Here is a 20,439-nt window from a genome sequence, read left to right as displayed (position 1 = left end):
TTTCTTCTTTGTCTTTGCAACCCCAGTCTTTAGAACAGTGACTATCATCTCACAGAAGCTCAATAAAATATCAGTTGAATTACCTTCCCATAAAAGTTTTTATAATACACTGATGGTATATTCTTTCCTACTCAATCCAATATTGGTCTCCTCTTGCATGCTGCAAACTTAAATGTTAAGTATGCCTATTTTAGATTTATGTGGTTTATTTTTATACTTGAGTAAATACCAAGGTTTTCCAATTATTTCCTGACTGACCTAAAGTTAGGAAGAGTTTATTCTCAATGTGAAAAAATGGAACTGACTCCAAGAATGCCTTAACTTTAAACCATATCATTTCAGTTTCAGAGGTCAAAGTAAAAACTATTATTGACCCAAATTGAAAGAAAACAGGAGCCCCAGACAAGATGGCAGAGTAGAAGGACCTGAGCTCACCTCTTCTCATGAAAACACCAAAACTACAACTAACTGCTGAACAACCATCAATAAAAAAAGGACTGGAACCTACCAAAAAAGATATTCTACTTCCAAAGACAAAGCAGAAGCCACAACAAGATGGTTAAGAGGGGTGCATTTGCCATACAATCAGATTCCATAGCCACTGGGTGGATGACCCACAAAGTGGAAAATAATTATATTGCAGAGGTTCTCCCACATAATTATATCAGAGAGAGAGTTCTGAGCCCCACATCAGGCTCCCCAGTCTGCAGGACTGGCATCAGGAGGAGGAGCCCCCAGAGCGTTTAGCTTTGAAGGTCAGTGGGACTTGATCGCAGGAACTCCACAGGACTGGGGGAAGCAGAACTGACACTCTTGGAGGATGCACACAAGGTCTCGTGCACACCGAAACCCAGGGGAAAAAGCAGTGACTTCATTAGAGCCTAGAGCAGACCTACCTACCTGCTGCTCTTGGAGGGTCTCCTGGGGAGGTGGAAGGGCAGCTGTGGCTCACTGCAGGGAAAAGGACACTGGTGGCAGAGGTAGTGGGGAGCACTCATAGGTGTGAGCTGTCTTGGAGGCTGCCATTTTGATGCCAAGACCTTGCCCCACCCAACAGCCTGAAGGCTCCAGTGCTGGGACACCTTAGGGCAAACAACAAACAGGGCAAGAACACAGCAACACCCAAGAGCAGACAGGCTGCTTAAAAGCTTCCTGAGCGCACAGCTGCCTAAAAACACACCCCTTGATATGGCCCTGCCCACCAGAGGGACAAGACCCAGCACCACCCACCAGTGGGCAGACACTGGAAGCAAGAGGAGCCGTAATCCTGTAGCCTGTGGGACTGCAAACACAGAAAGTTAGACAAAATGAGATGGCAGAGGAATATGTTCCAGACAGAGGAACAAGATAAAACCCCAAAAGAACAACTAGGTTAAGTGGAGATAGATAGGCAAGCTACTTGAAAAAGAATTCAGAATAATGATAGTAAAGATGATCCAAGATCATGGAAAAAGAATGGAGGCACAAACCTAAAAGATACATACAGGAAATGTTTAACAAAGATCTAGATAAACAAAGGACAAATAACCAGAGATGAATAATACAATTACTAACATGAAAAAATACATTAGAAGGAATCAATAGCTGAATAAATCAGGCAGAAGAACAGATAAGTGAGCTGGAAGACAGATGGTGGAAATCACTGCCTCAAAGCAGAATAAAGAAAAAGTAATGAGAAGAAAAGAAATGAAGACAGTCTCAGAGACCTCAGGACAACAGTAGATGCACCAACTTTCACCTTATAGGGGTCCCAGGAGGAGAAGAGAGAGAGAAAGACCCTGAGAAAATATTTGAAGAGATAATAGCTGAAAACCTCCTTAACATAGGAAAGGAAACACTCACTGAAGTCCAGGAAGTGCAGAGAGTCCCATACAGGATAAACCCAAGGAGGAACATGCTAAGACACATATTAATAGAATTGACAAAAATTAAAGACAAAGAGAAAATATTAAAAGCAAGAAGGGAATCCCCATAAGGTTATCAGCTGATTTCTCCACAGAAACTCTGCAGGGAGTGTCATGATATATTCAAAGTGATGAAAGGGAAAAAGCTACAATCAAGAATATTCTACCCAGCAAGGCTCTCGTTCAGATTCAATGGAGAAATGAAAAGCTTTGCAAACAAGCAAAAGCTAAGAGAATTCAGCACCACCAGACCAGCTTTACAACAAATGCTAAAAGAACTTATCTAGGTGGGAAAGAAAAGGACACAACTAGAAACAAGAAAATTACAACTGGGAAAGCTCATCAGTAAAGGCAAACGTACAGTAAAGGTAGGAACTAATCCACACACAAATATGATATCAAAACCAGCAATTGTGAGAAGAGGAGAGTTCAAATGCAGGATACTGGAAATGCATTTGAAACTAAGAGACCAGCAACTTAAAACAATCTTATAGACTGCTATATCAAGACTTCATGGTACCCACAAACCAAAAATCTACAACAGATATACACACAAAAAGGAAAAAGGAATCCAAACACAACACTAAAGATAGTCATCAAATCAGAAGAGAAGAGAACAAAAGGGGAAAGGAAGAAAAAAGACCCATGAAAATAATCCCAAAACAATTAAGAAAATGGCAACAGAAACATACATATTGGTAATTACCTTAAATGTAAATGGATTAGATGCTCTAACCAAAAGACACAGAATGGATATAAAAACAAGACCCATATATATGCTGTCTACAAGAGACTCACTTCAGATCTAGGGACACATACATACAGACTGAAAGTGAGGGGATGGAAAAAGATATTCCATGCAAATGGAAATCAAAAGAAAGCTGGAGTAGCAATTCTCGTATCAGACAAAATAGACTTTAAAATAAAAGACTGTCACAACAGACAAGGAAGGACACTACATAATGATCAAGGGGTCAATCCAAGAAGAAGATATAACAACAATTGTAAATATTTATGCACCCAACATAGGAGCATCTCAATACACAAGGCAAATGCCAACAGCCATAAAAGGAGAAATTGACAGTAACACAATAATAGTGGGGGACTTTAACACCCCACTTTCAGCAATGGACAGATCATCCAGACAGAAAATCATTAAGGAAGCACAGGTCTTAAATGACACAATATATCAGATGGACTTAATTGATATTTATAGAGCATTCCATCCAAAAAGAGCAGAATACACTTTCTTCTCAAGTGCTCATGGAACACTCTCCAGGATAGATCACATACTGGGCCATAAACCCAGCACTGATAAATTCAAGAAAACTGAAATCATACCAAGCATCTTTTCCGAGCAAGAAAACTGAAATCATACCAAGCATCTTCTCCGAGCACAATGCTATGAGATTAGAAATCAACTACAAGGGGGTAAAAAAAAAACTATAAAAAACACAAACACGTGGAAGCTAAACAATGTGTTACTAAACAACCAATGGATCACTGAAGAAATCAAAGAGGAAATAAAAAAATACCTAGAGACAAATTAAAACATGATGATCCAAAAGCTATGGGACACAGCAAAAGCACCTTTAACAGGGAAGTTTATAGCAATACAATCTTACCTCAGGAAGCGAGAAAAATCCCAAACAACCTAACCTTACACTTAAAGCAACTAGAGAAAGAACAAACGAAACTCAAAGTTAGTAGAAGGAAAGAAATCATAAAGATCAGAGCAGAAATAAATGAAATAGAAACAAAGACAACAATAGCAAAGATTAATAAAACTCAAAGCTGGTTCTTGGAAAAGATAAAGTTGATAAACCTTTATTCAGACTCATCAAGAAAGAGAGAGGGCTCAAATCAATAAATGAAACGATTGGAATGAAAAAGGAGAAGTTACAACTGACACCAAAGAAATACAAAGGATCATAAGACTACTACAAGCAGCTATATGCCAATAAAGTGGACAACCTCAAAGAAATGGAAAAATTCTTGGAAAGGTACAATCTCCCAAGACCGAACCAGGAAGCAATAGAAAACATGAACAGACCAGTCACAAGCACTGAAATTGAAACTGTGATTAAAAAACGCCCAACAAATGAAAGTCCAGGACCAGATGGAGTCACAGGCGAATTCTATCAAACATCTACAGAAGAGTTAACACCTATCCTTTTGAAACTATTTTGAAAAATTGCAGAGGAAGGAACACTTCCAAACTCATTCTATGAGGCCATAATCACCATGATACCAGACAAAGATGCCACAAAATAAACTTACAGGCCAGTACCACTGATGAACATACATGCAAAAATCCTCAACAAAATACTAGCAAGCTGAATCCAACAGTACATGAAAAGGATCACACACCATGATCAAGAGGGATTTATCCCAGGGATGCAAGGATTTTTCAATATTTGCAAATCAATCAGTGTGATACATCACATTAACAAACTGAAGAATAAAACCCAAATGATCATCTCAATAAATGCAGAAAAAGTTTTCGACAAAATTCAACACACATTTATGATAAAAACTCACCAGAAAGTGTGTATAGAGGGAATATACCTCAACATAAGGGCCATGTATGACAAACCTACAGTTAATATCATACCCAATGGTGAAAAGCTGAAAGCATTTCCTCTAAGGTCAGGAACAAGACAAGCGTGTCCACTCTCACCACTTTTATTCAACATAGTTTTGCAAGTCCTAGCCATAGCAATTAGAGAAGAAAAAGAAAAGGAATCCAAACTGGAACAGAAGTAGACATGATATGACATGACACTATACACAGAAAATCCTAAGGATGATACCAGAAAACTACTAGAGTTCATCAATGAATTTGGTAAAGTTTCAGGATACAAAATTAATACACAGAAATCTCTTGCATTCCTATACACTAACAAACAACTGAAGGTCAGAAACAGAAATTAAGGAAACAATCCCATTAATCATTGCATCAAAAAGAATAAAATACCTAGGATAAACCTACCTAAGGAGGTAAAAAACCTGTACTCAGAAAACTATAAGACACTGATGAAATAAACTGAAGAGGACACAAACAGATGCAAAGATATACCATGTACCTGGATTGGAAGAATCAATTACTGTCAAAATGACTATACTACCCAAGGTAATCTACAGACTCAATGCAATCCCTTTTAAATTCCCAATTTTCTGCAGTTCTAGAACAAAAAGTCTTAAAATTTGTTTGGAAACACAAAAGAACCTGAATAGCCACAGCAATCTTGAGAAAGAAAAATGGAGCTAGTGGAATCAGGCTCCCTGATGTCAAACTATACTACAAAGCTACAGTAATCAAGACAGTATGGTACTGGCACAAAAACAGAAATAATAGATCAACAGAACCGGATAGAAAGCCCAGAAATAAACCCACACACCTATGTTCAATTAATCTACAATAAGGAGGCAAGAATATACAATAGAGAAAAGATGGTCTCTTCAATAAGTGGTGCTGGGAAAACTGGACAGCTACATGTAAAAGACTGAAATTAGAATATTCTGTAACACTGTACACAAAAATAAACTCAAAATGGATTAAAGACCTAAATGTAAGACCAAATACCATAAAACTCTTACAGGAAAACGTAGAACACTCCTTGACATAAATTGCAGCAATATCTTTTAGGATCCACCACCTCGAGTAATGAAAATAAAAACAAAATAAACAAATGGGACCTAATTACACTTAAAAGCTTTTTCACAGCAAAGGAAACCATAAACAAAACGAAAAGACAACACACAGAATGGGAGAAAATATTTGCAAATGATGCCACTGACAAGGTCTTAATCTCCAAAATATACAAAAAGCTCATACAACTCAACAACAAAAAACCAAACAACCCAATCCAAAAATGGGCAGAAGACCTACATAGACATTTCTCCAAAGAAGACATACAGATGGCCAGGAGGCACGTGAAAAGATGCTCAACATCACTAAGTATTAGAAAAATGCAAATCAAAACTACAATGAGTTATCACACCAGTCAGAATGGGCATCATCAGAAAATCTACAAACAACAAATGCTGGAGGCAGTGCGGAGGAAAGGGAACCCTCCTACACTGTTGGTGAGAATGTCAATTGGTGCAGCCCTGTGGAGAACAGTATGGAGGTTCCTTAAAAAGCTAAAAATAGAGCTATCATAAGATCCAGCAATCCCACTCCTAGGCATATATCTGGAGAAAACCATGGTTCAAAAGGATACATGCACACCAATGTTCATTTCAGCGCTGTTTACAATAGCCAAGACATGGAAGCAACCTAAATGTCCATCTACAGACGAATGGATAAAGAAGATGTGGTACATAAATACAATGAAATATTATTCAGCCATAAGAAAGAATGAAATAATGCCATTTGCAGCAACATGGATGGACCTAGAGATTCTCATACTAAGTGAAGTAAGTCAAAGACAAGTATCATATGATATCACATACGTGGAATCTAAAAAAATGATACAAATGAATTTATGTACAAAACAGAAACAGACTCACAGACTTTGAAAACAAACTTATGGTTACCAAAGGGGAAAGGTGTGGGAGGGGATAAATTAAGGGTTTGGGATTAACATATACACACTACTATGTATAAAACAGATAAACAACAAGGACCTACTGTATAGCACAGGGAACTCTATTCATTATTCTGTAATAACCTATGTGGGAAAAGAATCTGAAAAAGAATAGATATATGTGTATGTATAACTAAATCACTTTGGTGAACACCTGAAACTAACACAGCATTGTAAATCAACTATATACTCCAACATAAAATAAAATAAAAATTTAAACCAAAGAAAGAAAAAACACTAATATTCCCTTTGGAGATACAAGGGTGGTAACTTACTCTTTTTGTCAGTTGAGTGTCCATCATGAAGTTGTGCACGTGCTTTTCTGCTTTGGTAAGTTCCAGCTTCCTTGCGACCACAGCTACCACCAGGGCTGTGCAACCAGCACCCTGAAAACCAGGAGAGAAAAGAACCCCGAAGAGTTATTATTTTTGGTCTCAAGCACATTAAACAATGTTTTGTACTAAGTACATTACTACAGTTTTTAATCTTCAGATAGTTATCAGTGTCTTCCATCAATATGACAGAAACCGCATGGCCAATAAGAACAAGTAACAAGCCTTTAGATTGATGGTAAAAAACTTAAAATAGGTGAACTAAGAACAAATGTGTTTGTATCAAACACATTTTAATCATAAGAAATAAACGGTAAAACAGCAACTTGCTGAATTTTCAGGGACTTAAAAATAGAGCAAATCAGTTATACATGGATATACAAATTAGTGAATTAGCATAAATGCACAGAGAGGAAATAATTATTCTCTAAAAATAATCTTCTATAATCTTCTGTGAAGATAAGACCAGCAGGTCTTCAGGACAATCAACTGTGAAAAGCCAGGAATGGAAACTGATGCATTATATGCACAACTTCAAACGTGTCCACATGCAGAACAGAAAGGATCACAGTGACCTGAACCTGGACAACAGACATACGTGAAGTGCTGAAGGTCAGGGATAACAGCCTTACTATTCCAGAGGTTTACCAGCATGAAGAAAGGAATGGGCTACCTTTATTTTGAAAAACTCAACAGTGGTCCTTTTTTGAATTATAGGCTATTGTGCTGATCTCTTAGGAAGAGTCGTGTGACACTGTATGGTCCCCCAGAGATTAAAGCCCTCCTGCTCCATGATCAAGGTGCATGCATTCCAAGTTGTGAGGTACGGGGTCTTCTTGGTTGAAAGACCAGTGACTACATGCAAGGTCAGGAGGCAAGGCTGGGGCACCTACAGGAGGGCCCAGGCGAGGAAGTCCAGATCTCCAGACAGAATCTCAACCTTGGGAGGACCACAGAGAATCAAGATTGCCTAGCCGTCTCAGTAGGCAGACAACAATGAGCCACAGGGCACAGGCAGGACCCACAGAAGAGGGCTGCAAACAATGAGACTTTACAATATGTGGGGATCTTTCAACAGACTGGAATCCTTTTAAACTAGTTTTAAATAGCATCCCTTTAATGTTAGCTAAGAGGGTTAGGATGCTCACTGTATAGCCATCCAGGAGAGTCTCAAATTCTCACAAGGTAACCTGGTTTTCCTCATTCCCAATAGGTCTAAAAATCATGAGTTATAATAGCAACTCTGCCCCTTAAAAATGTGGTCTACATCTTAAATATCTAAGTTTGAGGGAATGGTTATTACTTACAGCATTTCCCTAATATATTATGAATATATTAAATTTTTATATCTATAATATTTAAAGACAATATATTTAAACAAGCAAGTGAGAAACTTATATACATAATTTGCTCCTAATTTTATTTTTTAAAAGGAATTCATATTTGTGAAACAAAGAAATAAGCCCAGCTGTGAGAAGAGCATCTCTCTCAGTGGTTGGAATACCAGTAAGTTATTTAGTTCTTTGTGCTTTCCTGAAGAGTCCACATTTTCTACAATGAATACATATTACTTATACAAACAAATGCTTACACATTTCAAAAATGAAAACAGTTTGTAGTTTAAGAAAACATCTAACCTAACCTTTACATATCTTTATTAACCTTAAAAAAATTCAACCTAGGAAAATGATCTTTCTTCATGATTCATACTTACTTATGTTTTATTAAATAATTAATTATAATCATCTCCATTTGAATTGATAAATGTAATTTAGCCATTAAGTTACTAACCAAAGAAGGAATTTTTGGTCTCACTGAATGAGTTGTTGCAAAAAATCTGGCAGGAGGGACAAGACTGATGAGAAAAGGAGAAAATAAATACACTTGCCCTGTCTTGCTACAACCGGATAATTACAGTCATAGAAACATGGCCTTATTAGTAAGTTGATACTGTTTAAATATAATATTTCCAGAGGGTTTAAATATCCCCTTCCACCTAGCTCTATGGAGAAATCAGTATCCTCAGAAATGAAGTGGTACTGATGATAGGATCAGAGAAAGAAGCCAGAAGGTATTAGACCTACCTGGTTTAACCTTCAGATTTTGGAGATGAGGCAATTAAGGCAGAGTAAGTGATTATTCAATTATTAACTCAGAGTAGCATTGGTATATTTCCCACCCTTTACCTCATCTCATAATACTTTTCTGTATATGTAAGATCACATATATTCTTATTTGTGGTCACTTCCATATTCACGACACAATATGAAGCACTGTATTTCAAAGCAAAACAAATACTCTTAGAGTATGAATGTTTAAAAATTGAGGAATATGGTTAGTTACCAAAATAAGGCAAAACATTATTCTTATTTTATAACCACTGCAACTTTTAAATCAGTGTTTTTTAAACTTAAATGTGACTAGAATCTTTTAAAGCTCTCCATGTGACTCCAACATAAAGTCACTGTTTTAAGTGAAGGACGATATGGAAAGAAAATGGCAAACTCCATTACTTACTTTCTATTTTAAACACTAGGTAAAGGTTCTTACCAGAGTCATTTCACTTATGAAGACATTCAGGAAATGATAAACAAGGAGCATAAAGGAAGAGGACACAGAGGACAAGGTCAGAAATGTATGGGCTGTGTGATAGCTATCTTGCTATTTTGGGCTGTGTATAGACAATGAAAGCAAGTGATTTTATGGCTGGAAACCAATGAAGGAAAAGAATGGCCTTTGGAAGCATCTACACCTATTATGTTGACTTTCAGACGCCTGCCACAAAATCTAAATAAGTTACAGTATACTGATGAGAGGCTAGCCTGAATTGGTGGAAGGAATCAGTGGCCACTCAGGCTAGCCTTCTGTACCTACCCACAGTGTGATGGCATTTGTTTGACAGGAATGGGATCACCTGTTGCATGTAGGCTCCCAGGCATTCCTCAACCAGTGAGCCAAGGGAAAGTCAAGAGTTTTTTAATAAGCAGCAAATATAAAAATCTGAGGGGCTTCTACAACTGGAGAGATAGCTATAAGTGGCAGTTGGCACTATAAGCTGAATATTGTTCTCCTCTGGCAGGAGGCCACTGCTGCAATTCTTCTGGAAAGAAATCAAAATCCCAACAGGAGTGGAAAATCACTGGTATCAAGAGCCTTTGGAAGTTGATTTTTATCTGTGCTTATTCTTGAGTGATATTTTTTTCCATTTCTCTAGCTCACCAAAGTCTTGTTTATTAAATGATTACCTCTGTTGTAAACTAGAGAAGCAAGTGAATCTGACAATTAAGTAATTAGTGAAACCATTGCCTATATCCCTCACTCCGTTATCCTAACTGTACCCTTTAAATTGTATCCCAAGAGCCACTTAGAAACTTCTTTTTCTTCAAAGTCCATTACTCCTTATATGTAAGTCTTATACCTCCCCAGGTTCTTAATAAATCATAAGAGGTTTTGATATGTATAGAATCGGGTTTCAAACAAGTAACTTTAAAAAACTTTTAGAGTTATGCAAAATGAAGCTGGCTTACCCCTGAAAGGTGCAAGTTAAGTTCCTGCCAACACATTAATGGTTATAGTAATTTAAGTAATGGCATGATGTTATTTTCCACTCAGTGTCTATTTCCTGGACCATTCTGTTTCATAAAGTGAATAGAATGAAAGTAAATATGCTTTTACAACATTTTCTCCAAATCTTGTCATGATCACAATGGATATAGAAACAGTTGGGACTAACATATGTTATTCTCTGAAATTAAGATCCCTGCACGCTTTTAACAAGATGAGTCATAGTCCTTTCACCAAAGTCAGAAAATGTATCCTGGTTACTTTTCTCTCGTTTCATTTATGTTTGTTATTAAGAAAAAGCTAAGCAAATAACTAACTTGCCACTTCAAGATGCTCAGACAACTAAAAACTAATTAAAAAACAAAACAAAACATGGTGTTTATGACGCCAATACATTAAAGTCAAAGGTTTAGGTTTTCCTTGGCTAGTTAATCATCTTTCCTTCTAACAAATTAGATGTTGCAAGAGAGAGAGGAGGAGTGGGGGAGAGAGGCCTTGTCCTTAGAAAAGATAAGTAAGTATTAATGCTCATTGTGCCAGATCAAAGTGAACAGACAAATGACAATCAGAACTCATAAGCTATAGTTGAATCCCAACACCTGGAGAGTCTTAGATGCTGCCAAATTAAAATGCAGTGCCTGCATAGCAAATGAAACAGTAAAAAAAAAAGACAACCTACAGAATGGGAAAAAATATTTGTAAACAATGTGACCGACAAGGGCTTAATCTCCAAAATATACGAATAGCTCATACAACTCAATATCAAAAAACCAGGGACTTCCCTGGTGGCGCAGTGGTTAAGAATCCACCTGTCAATGCAGGGGACACAGGTTCAAGCCCTGGTCCAGGAAGATCCCACTTGCCGCGAGCAACTAAGCCCGTGCGCCACAGCTACTGAGCCTGTGCTCTAGAGCCTACAAGCCACAACTACTGAGCCCACGTGCCTAGACCCCATGCTCCACAGCAAGAGAAGCCACCACAATGAGAAGCCCACACACCGCAATGAAGAGTAGCCCCTACTCGCTGCAACTAGAGAAAGCCCACACACAGCAACAAAGACCCAACACAGTCAAAAAAAAAAAAAAAAAAAAAAAAAACAACCAAACAACCAAACAACTCAATTGAAAAATGGGCAGAACACCTAAATAGACATTTCTCCAAAGAAAGCATACAGATGACCGAGAGTCACATGAAAAGATGGTCAACATCACTAATTATTAGAGAAATGCAAATTAAAACCACAATGAGATATTACCTCACACCAGTCAGAATGGCCAAAAAGTCTACAAATGACAAATGCTGGAGAGGGTGTGAAGAAAAAGGAACCCTCCTACACTGTTGGTGGTAATGTAAATTGGTACAACCACTACAGAGAAGAGTATGGAGGTTCTGCAAAAAACTAGAGTTGCCATATGATCCAGCAATCCCATTCCTGGGCATATATCCAGACAGAACTACATTCAAAAAGATACCTGCACCCATATATTCACAGCAGCACTATTCGCAATAGCCAAGACATGGAAACAACCTAAATGTTCATCGACAGAGGAATGGATAAAGAAGATGTGGTACATATATACAATGGAATATTACTCACTCAGCCATAAAAAAGAATGAAATAATGCCATTTGCAGCAACATGGATGCAACTAGAGATTATCATACTAATTGAAGTCTGACAGAGAAAGAGAAATACCATATGATATCACTTATATGTGGAATCTAAAATATGGCACAAATGAACCTATCTACGAAACAGAAACAGACTCACAGACATAGACATAAGACTTGTGGTTGCCAAGGGGGAGGTGGGAAGGGAGAGGGATAGACTGGGAGTTTGAGTTTAGTAGATATAAACTATTACATTTAGAATGGATAAACAACCAGGTCCCTACTGTATAGTACAGGGAACTATATTCGATAACCTGTGATAAACCATAATGAGAAAGAATATGAAGAAGAATGTATATATGTGTATAACTGAGTGACTTTGTTGTAAACAGAAATTAGCACAACGTTGTAAATCAACTCTACTTCAATAAAAAAAATAAGATGTAGTGCCTTTCTCTGTTGTATTCTTCTCTAATATAGCACATACATTGAAAGCCATGTCAGTCCCTAGAATGTAAAAGAAGTTCAGCAGCTCATTTTCCCCAAGATCATTTATCACACAGTGTTTGAAAAATTCAGAGAAGTGACATATTTTTACTTTAGATCACTGGTGATGCTGATCCTACTAAAAAACACTTCTAAGAATGATTTTGAAACACCACTTTGGGATCAAGCTTTAAAAACTTAATACACAAGCCTATGGAGACGGAAATTCCTTTAATAGCACACCAGGTTAAGGTTTTGATTCTTTCCTTATTTAAAAAGGCATCTGCCAAAGATTCAACATAATAATAATAAAATTTATAATTTTGGGGGAAATTCCAGAATACTCACCATCACAGAGAAGGACTCTGCCAAAAATTGCTAGAGTTCAAATTATTCCAGTGTTAAATTAATTATCCTCCTGGGTCTTACAATAGCTCCTAAAAGGTCAAACTTTAGTTTGATAGCTGATTGATTGCCTATCACTAATGAAAATTTCTTAACATATTTTGAAAAAATCATGCTTTCTACTGAAAATGCACCTAAGTTAATAAAATAGCTGAAAGATCAACTTGCATTTTAAAATATTAACTTCTTCTTCGAAGGGAAGGTAAAATGAGTACTTGAAAACATTACCCATGTTTTTGTCCCTGGGGTTGACTGATTCAATATCCTAGAACAATGAATACATTTTTTAGTGCACTTGCCTGACAATTATTCTTTCATAAAGATACATAAAACAAGCATTTCTGGCAAGTAAGAAAGATTCTATAAAACATTCAGCTTCAGTATAATATCCCATTGGAGTTTTACAAGATCTCTTTAGGTTATGAAAATAAACAACATTCAAGATAACTTTGAAGATAAATTCCCTCTGAGTGTCTTCAAATACAGTTGGCCCTTGAACAAGGAGGGGATTAGGGATGCCCACCCACCTTGTTGTTGAAAATCCGAGTATAACTTATAGTGGGCCCTCCATAGCTGTGAATTCAATCAACCATGGATTGTAGTACTACAGTATTTACTACCGAAAAATATCTGCAATAAGTGGATCCAGGCAGTTCAAACCGGTGTTGTTCAAGGGTCAGCTGTACTGTTGATAGGAGGGCAGAGGTCAGTTAAAATGTTCTCATCCTAAGGAAGAGGGGAGAAGGTGTGTGTGGGTTTTTGAGTTCAGTGATAAAACCTGGGCTTAGGAACCCCAACTCTCCTTTAGAGTCATTTGCTTGTTCAGCTCCTTCTTGTGTGCTTTGGTGGCTGGAAAGAAGGAAGTGGTACATAAAACGGGTCATCAACAATGAGTCATCCTCAGGTTTAAATCTCCTTATTAGCAATGATGTCAATGTGAGCGCACGTATTTCAGAGACAGGAAGGGCAGCTCTGCCAATTCAAAGTGCTGATAGTTTAGAAAATGTAGGTGGAATTGTAGAGACAATGAGTTGAATACTAGAAGGTCACAACAACTTTCAGCTATACTTGCCTGTACCTGGGAAAAAGCAGCTGTCTTATTTCTTAAGAAATTTTCTTGGGGAGAAGTGAAGGTCTGCTTAGGGCAATGGTGGGGAATTTAGCTTTAGGACTGAAAAGGCCCATCATCCCCTCCAGCTGCTCTGCACAAAACAGAAACTATGGTAAGAATTTAAAGATATGCTCTCTTCAATGAGCCTTTATTTGATGAGATTCAACAAACATGCCAGAAAGTACCAAAAAACAAAAAGTAAGGTAAAAACCTCTTCAAAGTTATTATTTGATATTAAACACCTCATATCAAATTGTACAAGACATATAAAAGATCCTGGGATTTTTTTTTCCTTATTCACACATGCAACACCAAGGAATGGCTCTAGTCTAGTTTTTCAGGACTCCTACTTCTACTGGCAGGGTAAAAGTAATCCTTAAATGCAAAGACAGGAAGTAGCAGGAATATAATCATACTTTAGGTTTAGCCTTCTTTAATACCAGTCATTCTCTTACTATAAGCTCTGGCTAATTTATGGCTCTCTTTTGGAATATCTTCTGATTGAATTAACAGGGTAGTGTTACTACCCTTCAGGGTAAAAACTACGGAACTCTGACAATTGACTGAGATGCCATGTGACCTTAAATCAAGACTCTTTGATACCTGGTAAATTTGATGATGACAATTATGAAGTGTTCTTATCCTAATGTGGTGTAAAAAAGTGATTACTTTTTTTTTTTTTTTGCTCCCTGAATAAACTTTAAAATATTAACTGGTGTGATTTTTAAATTGTTACAAAGTGGAAAACCTTTATGCATTGCTTTTGTTTATTCAGAATTACTGATGGGATGGAAGAAGCTTAAATTGCTCAGATCTGAAGTCACCTCACTTTTGTTAAGAAATACATAGTGGACTTGTTGAAATCTAGGGTTTACAGGTCAGTATCAGTAGAGGACCACTTATCAGATAATAACCAGTATCCCTAGGACTGTACAGATATTGCTCCATATTTAAAAATAATTTATGCCAAAAAATGCAGTCATCCATACTCTTAAATAGTTAAAGGGCCAACAGGAGATGTCATAATTTTACAAAAGTAGAGAAGCAAAAATTAAAAATGAATGACTTTCATTTTAATATAAGACAAGAGATACTCTTACCAATGAGGCTGTATTCTACTCTTGAAACAAACATATATTACCCATAGGTAAGGAAAAATGATAGCGTTCAGCTTGTGTTGTATCTTTATGTACAGATATAAAATGGTAGATAGGGTAACTTTTTAAATGCTACACAAATCAATTACTTTATTATAAAGTTGGAGATACTGAGAAACTAGCTGGTACTGACAAAAAGCTAAGACACCATGATGTAACACTGTTATTTGCCTGCCTTCAACCAAAAGCATAAAGCCATTTAAACTTTATCCCAGAGTTTATCGTGACATCCAAAACAATAAATCCTCAGGTCCTTAGCACCTCCTCAAAAAGCAGAAGGATAGGGGATCGGAATCAAGATGGTGGAATAGTAGGACATGGAACTCACCTCTTCCCACAAATACATCAAGAATACATGTACAAATGGAACATTTCTCACAGAACACCTACTGAACACTAGCAGAAGACCTCAAACATCTGAAAGGACAAGAAAGATCTCCAAGTAATGGGGTAGCACAAAAGGGGCTGTGCAATTTAGGAAGCAGAGCTGAAATCTTTGCCCACGGCTGTGCAAACCACAGATTCACACCTCCGCAGCTGGCTTTGTAAATGCAGTGCCTGTGGAACATCTGAACGGACAACTGGTGCTCCCACGGCTGGGATGGGTCTGGTCTTAGCAGCTGTGGGCTTTGTGGGCACGTACACATGGGGGCTGGGCTGGGCCAGGGTCTGAGATGCCTCCATAGCTCCCACAGCGGGTCCAGGTGCGTGACGACTGCAGTCCTGGGACCTGACTTTAGCGGACCTGTGCTGGTGGCTTTGTGAAAAACAAAGACTGAGAAGCACCAGGGTTGATAGTCAGCATACCCATGGTTACAGAGGGGCCAAGGGCAGTGCTAACAACAGTGTGCTTTGTGAGCCTGCACAATGGATGAAAGGTGACATAGCGGAGTACACTCACAGGTGAACAGGCCCAGTAGAGGAATACTCAGTGGCTTCTCTCCCTGTGGGAGCACTCCAATCCCGCCTACCTCACACTGCATATCAGAAATGCAGCTCAGAAATGGAGCTGGGGGCTTCTACTCCAACAAATAGGGAGCAGACCCTGCCCTGGACAGGTCAGTGACAGCCACAGAGCAAAGAGGAGGCCCTGCTCAATATCCAGTGCAGGCTCTGGTCACCACGACATCAGTCACACCTCCTATCAAGGGGATAACGGCCAGAATACACTGAGGAAAGACGTGGCAGGCATCCATACTAAAAACAGCCTTCACACCAAAAAATATTAATGAGTTTACATGCAGGCTACACAGGGACGTTCCCACATAAAAATAGTCCTCCAAGACCACAGTAGATAATTTTTCTTCCTGAACTCATAGAGCAACAGAAATATAAGTAAAATGAAAGCAGAGAAACCAGTCCCAATTAAAAGGTCGAGATAATTCCCCTGAAAGAACGAACAATGAAACAGATCTCTTCAGTCTAATAGTCATCGAGTTCAAAAAGGAGATAATGAAAAATTTGAAGGAATTAAGAAAGGCTATTGACAGAAATGCAGATTACTGTAAAAAGGAACTAGAAACTATAAGGAGGAGCCAAGAAAAATTAGAGAATTCATTTGAAGAAACAAAAGCTGAACTAAAGGCTATGAATAGCAGAATGAATAATACAGAAGAACAAATTAGTGATCTAGAAGATAGAATAATGGAAATCACCCAATCAGGACAGCAGACAGAAACCCAAATGAAAACAGAAAGAAAGCAGTATAGGAGACCTATGGGATAACATAAAGCATGCCAATCTAAACATAATATAGATCCCAGAAAGAGAATAGAGAATTGAAAATGTATTTGAAGAAATTATGGCTGAAAACTTCCCAAAAGTAAAGAAGGAAACAGATATCCAGATACAGGAAGCACAGAGGGTCCTGAACAAGATAAACCCAAATAGACCTACACCAAGACATATTATAATAAAAATGGCAAAAGTTAAAGAGTATTCTAAAGGCAGCAAGAGAAAAACAAAGAATTAATTGCAAGGGAACCCCCATAAGGCTATTAGCGGATTTCTCTACAGAAATGATGTGGGCCAGAAGGGAGTAACAAGATATATTCAAAGTCCTAAAAGGGAAAAATCTGCAACCTAGGATACTCTACCCAGCAAGATTATCATTAGAATAGAGGGAGAAATAAAGAATTTTTTAGACAAGTAGAAACTAAAAGAATACAGCAATACTAAACCTACCCTAAAGAAAATATGGAAAGGTTTTCTCTAAATAGAAAAGTAGCAAGAATCTGTAGAAAAGAGAAAATCACAATTGGAAAGTAAATCACTTAAATAAGACAGTACACAGATTAAAAAAATCAAAAAAAATCTGTGAAAGCAATAACCACAATGAACAGAAAAAGGATGAAAAGGAAGATGCAAAATAGGACATCAAAATTATAAAATGTGGGGGAAGAGAATAAGAAAATGTAGTTTTTTTTTCCAGAATGTGTTTGAGCCTATGACTACCAGTATAAAGCCAGTAGATATAGGAAGGGGTTATCATACTTAACAAACACAGCAACCACAAATCAAAAACATACAATACCTTCACAAAAACCAAAAAGTAGAGAACATAAGCATAATACAAAAGAAAATCATCAAACTACAAAAGAAAATCATCAAACTCCAAAAGAAAATCATCAAACTCCAAAGGGAAAACAAAAAGAAAAAGAAAGGGACAAAGAAGAAATATAAAATCAATGGAAAAACAAGGTTAAAATGGCAATAAATACATATCTATCAATAATTACCTTAAATGTCAATGGACTAAATGCTCCAATCAAAAGACACAGAGTGGTAGGCTGGATAAAAAAACAAGATCCTACAATATGCTGCCTACAAGAGACACACTTTAGGGCAAAGCGCAGATAAATTAAAAGTGAGGGGATGGAAAAAGATATTTCATGTAAATGGAAAGGACAAGAAAGTGGGGGGTCACAATGCTTATATCAGACAAAACAGACTTTAAAACAAAGGCTATAAAGAAAGATAAAGAAGGACATTATATAATGATAAAAGGAAATACAAGGAGAGAATATTACACTTGTCAATATATATGCACCCAATATATGTACACCCAAATACATAAAACAAATACTAACAGACATAAAGGGAGAAATTGACAGGAATACAATAATAGTAGGAGACTTTAATACCCCACTCACATCAAAAGATAGATTTTCAAGAGAGAAAATCAATTAGGCAACAGAGATCTTAAATGATACAACATAACAGTTAGACTTAATTAGGACATTACATACAAAAAAAGCAGAATACACATTCTTTACAAGTGCACATGGAACATTCTCTAGGATTGTCCACATACTTGGGCACAAAACAAGCCTCAACAAATTGAAGAGTATAGAAATGATTTCAAGCATCTTTTCTGACCACAATGGCATGAAACTAGAAATCAACCACAGAAAAGAAACGAGAAAAAAAAAACAATTACATGGAGACTAAACAACATGCTACTATAAAACCAATGGGTCAATGATGAAATCAAAGAAGAAATTAAAAAATACATTGAGGCAAATGACAATGAAAACGCAACCATACAAAATCTATGGCATGCAGCAAAGGCAATTCTTAGAGGGAAGTTCATAGTAATACAGGCCTTCCTTAAGAAACAAGAAAAATCTCAAACAATCTAACCCGTCTAAAAGAATTATAAAAAGAATAATAAACAAAACCTAAAGTCAGCAGAAGGAAGGAGATAATAAAGATCAGCGAGGAAGTAAATAAAATAGAGATTAAAAAACAATAGAAAAAATTAATAAAACCAAGAGCTCGTTCTTTGAAAGGGTAAGCAAAATTTACAAACCTCTGGCTAGGCTCACCATGAAGAAAGACAGATGACCCAAATAAATAAATAAAATAAGAAATCAAAGAGGAGAAATCACAACAGATACAATAGAAATACAAAAAAAATAAGAGAATACTATGAACAATTATATGCCAACATATTTGACAACCTCAAAAAAATGAACAACTTTCTAGAAACATATAGCCCACCAAAACTGAATCAAGAAGAAATAGATAACTTGAACAGACCAACTGCTAGAAATCAAATAGAATCAGTAATAAAAAAACTCCCTACAAACAGAAGTCCAGGACCAGATAGCTTCACTGGGAAATTCTACCAAACATACAAAGAAAAACTTATACTGATTCCTCTCAAACTCTTCCAAAAGATTGAAGATGAAGGAATACTCCCAAAGATATTCTATGAAGCCACGATCACCCTGACGCCAAAACCAGACAAAGACACTAACAACAAAGAAAATTACAGGCCAGTATCTTTGATGAATATAGATGCAAAAATTCTGAACAAAATATTAGCAAAGTGAATCCAACAGCACATAAGAAATGCCATACACCAAGACCAAGTGGGATTCATCCCAGGTTCACAAGGATGGTTCAACACACACAAATCAATCAATGTGATACACCACATCAACAAAAGAGAAGATAAAAACCACATGATCATCTCGACAAATGCAGAAAAAACATTTGATAAAATTTAACATCTATTCATGATAAAAACCCTTATGAAAGTGGGTATAGAGGGAACATATATCAACATAAAAGCTATTTATGACAAACCCACAGCCAGTATAATACACAATGGTGAAAAGCTGAAAGCCTTCCTGCTAAAATCTGGAACAAGACAAGGATGCCCACTCTCACCACTTCTCTTCAACACTGTAGTGGAAGTCCTAGCCACAGCAATTAGACAAGAAGAAGAAATAAAAGGTATTCAGTTTTGTAGGGAAGAGGTAAAATTGTCATTTTGCAGATGACATGATAATATACATAGAAAACCCTAAAGACTCCACACAAAAACTACTAAAACTGATAAACTAATTCAGCAAGGTAGCAGGATACAAGATTAACATACAGAAATTGGTTGCATTTCTTCACACTAATAATGAAATATAAGAAAGGGAATGCAAACTAACAATCCCTTTTAAAACTGCACCCAAAAAAATTCTTAGGAATAAATCCCACCAAGGACATGAAAGACTTATATGCTGAGAACTACACAGCATTAATACAGGAAATTACAGATGATTCAAAGAAATGGAAAGCTATCCCATGCTCTTGGATTGAAAGAATTAATACTATTAAAATGAGCATACCACCCAAAGCAATCTACAGATTCAATGTGATCCCTATTAAATTACCCATGACATTTTTCACAGAAATAGAACAAATAATTCTAAAATTTATATGGAACCATAAAAGACCCAGAATTGCCAAAGCAATCCTGAGGAAAAAGAACAAAGCT

General features: G+C 36.9%; 1 protein-coding gene across 7 annotated transcripts in view; it reads right to left on the bottom strand.

Moving 5' to 3' along the window:
* KCNN2 (potassium calcium-activated channel subfamily N member 2) overlaps nt 1-20,439 on the bottom strand; it is a 323,776-nt gene that overhangs the window by 19,490 nt on the left and 283,847 nt on the right. For all 7 annotated transcript variants that reach the window (XR_009502375.1, XM_059916898.1, XM_059916899.1 and 4 more), the window contains one exon: nt 6,772-6,882. Coding sequence is in view for 6 of the 7 variants with exons in the window: in XM_059916898.1 (XP_059772881.1) it covers nt 6,772-6,882 (111 nt within the window). In the remaining variant the exon portion in view is untranslated. The remainder of the gene's footprint in view (nt 1-6,771; nt 6,883-20,439) is intronic.

This window comes from Balaenoptera ricei, chromosome 3 (genome assembly GCF_028023285.1).
Source record: "Balaenoptera ricei isolate mBalRic1 chromosome 3, mBalRic1.hap2, whole genome shotgun sequence".
NCBI classification, from domain to species: Eukaryota; Metazoa; Chordata; class Mammalia; order Artiodactyla; family Balaenopteridae; genus Balaenoptera; species Balaenoptera ricei.
This window is presented reverse-complemented; position numbering and strand designations above follow the sequence as displayed.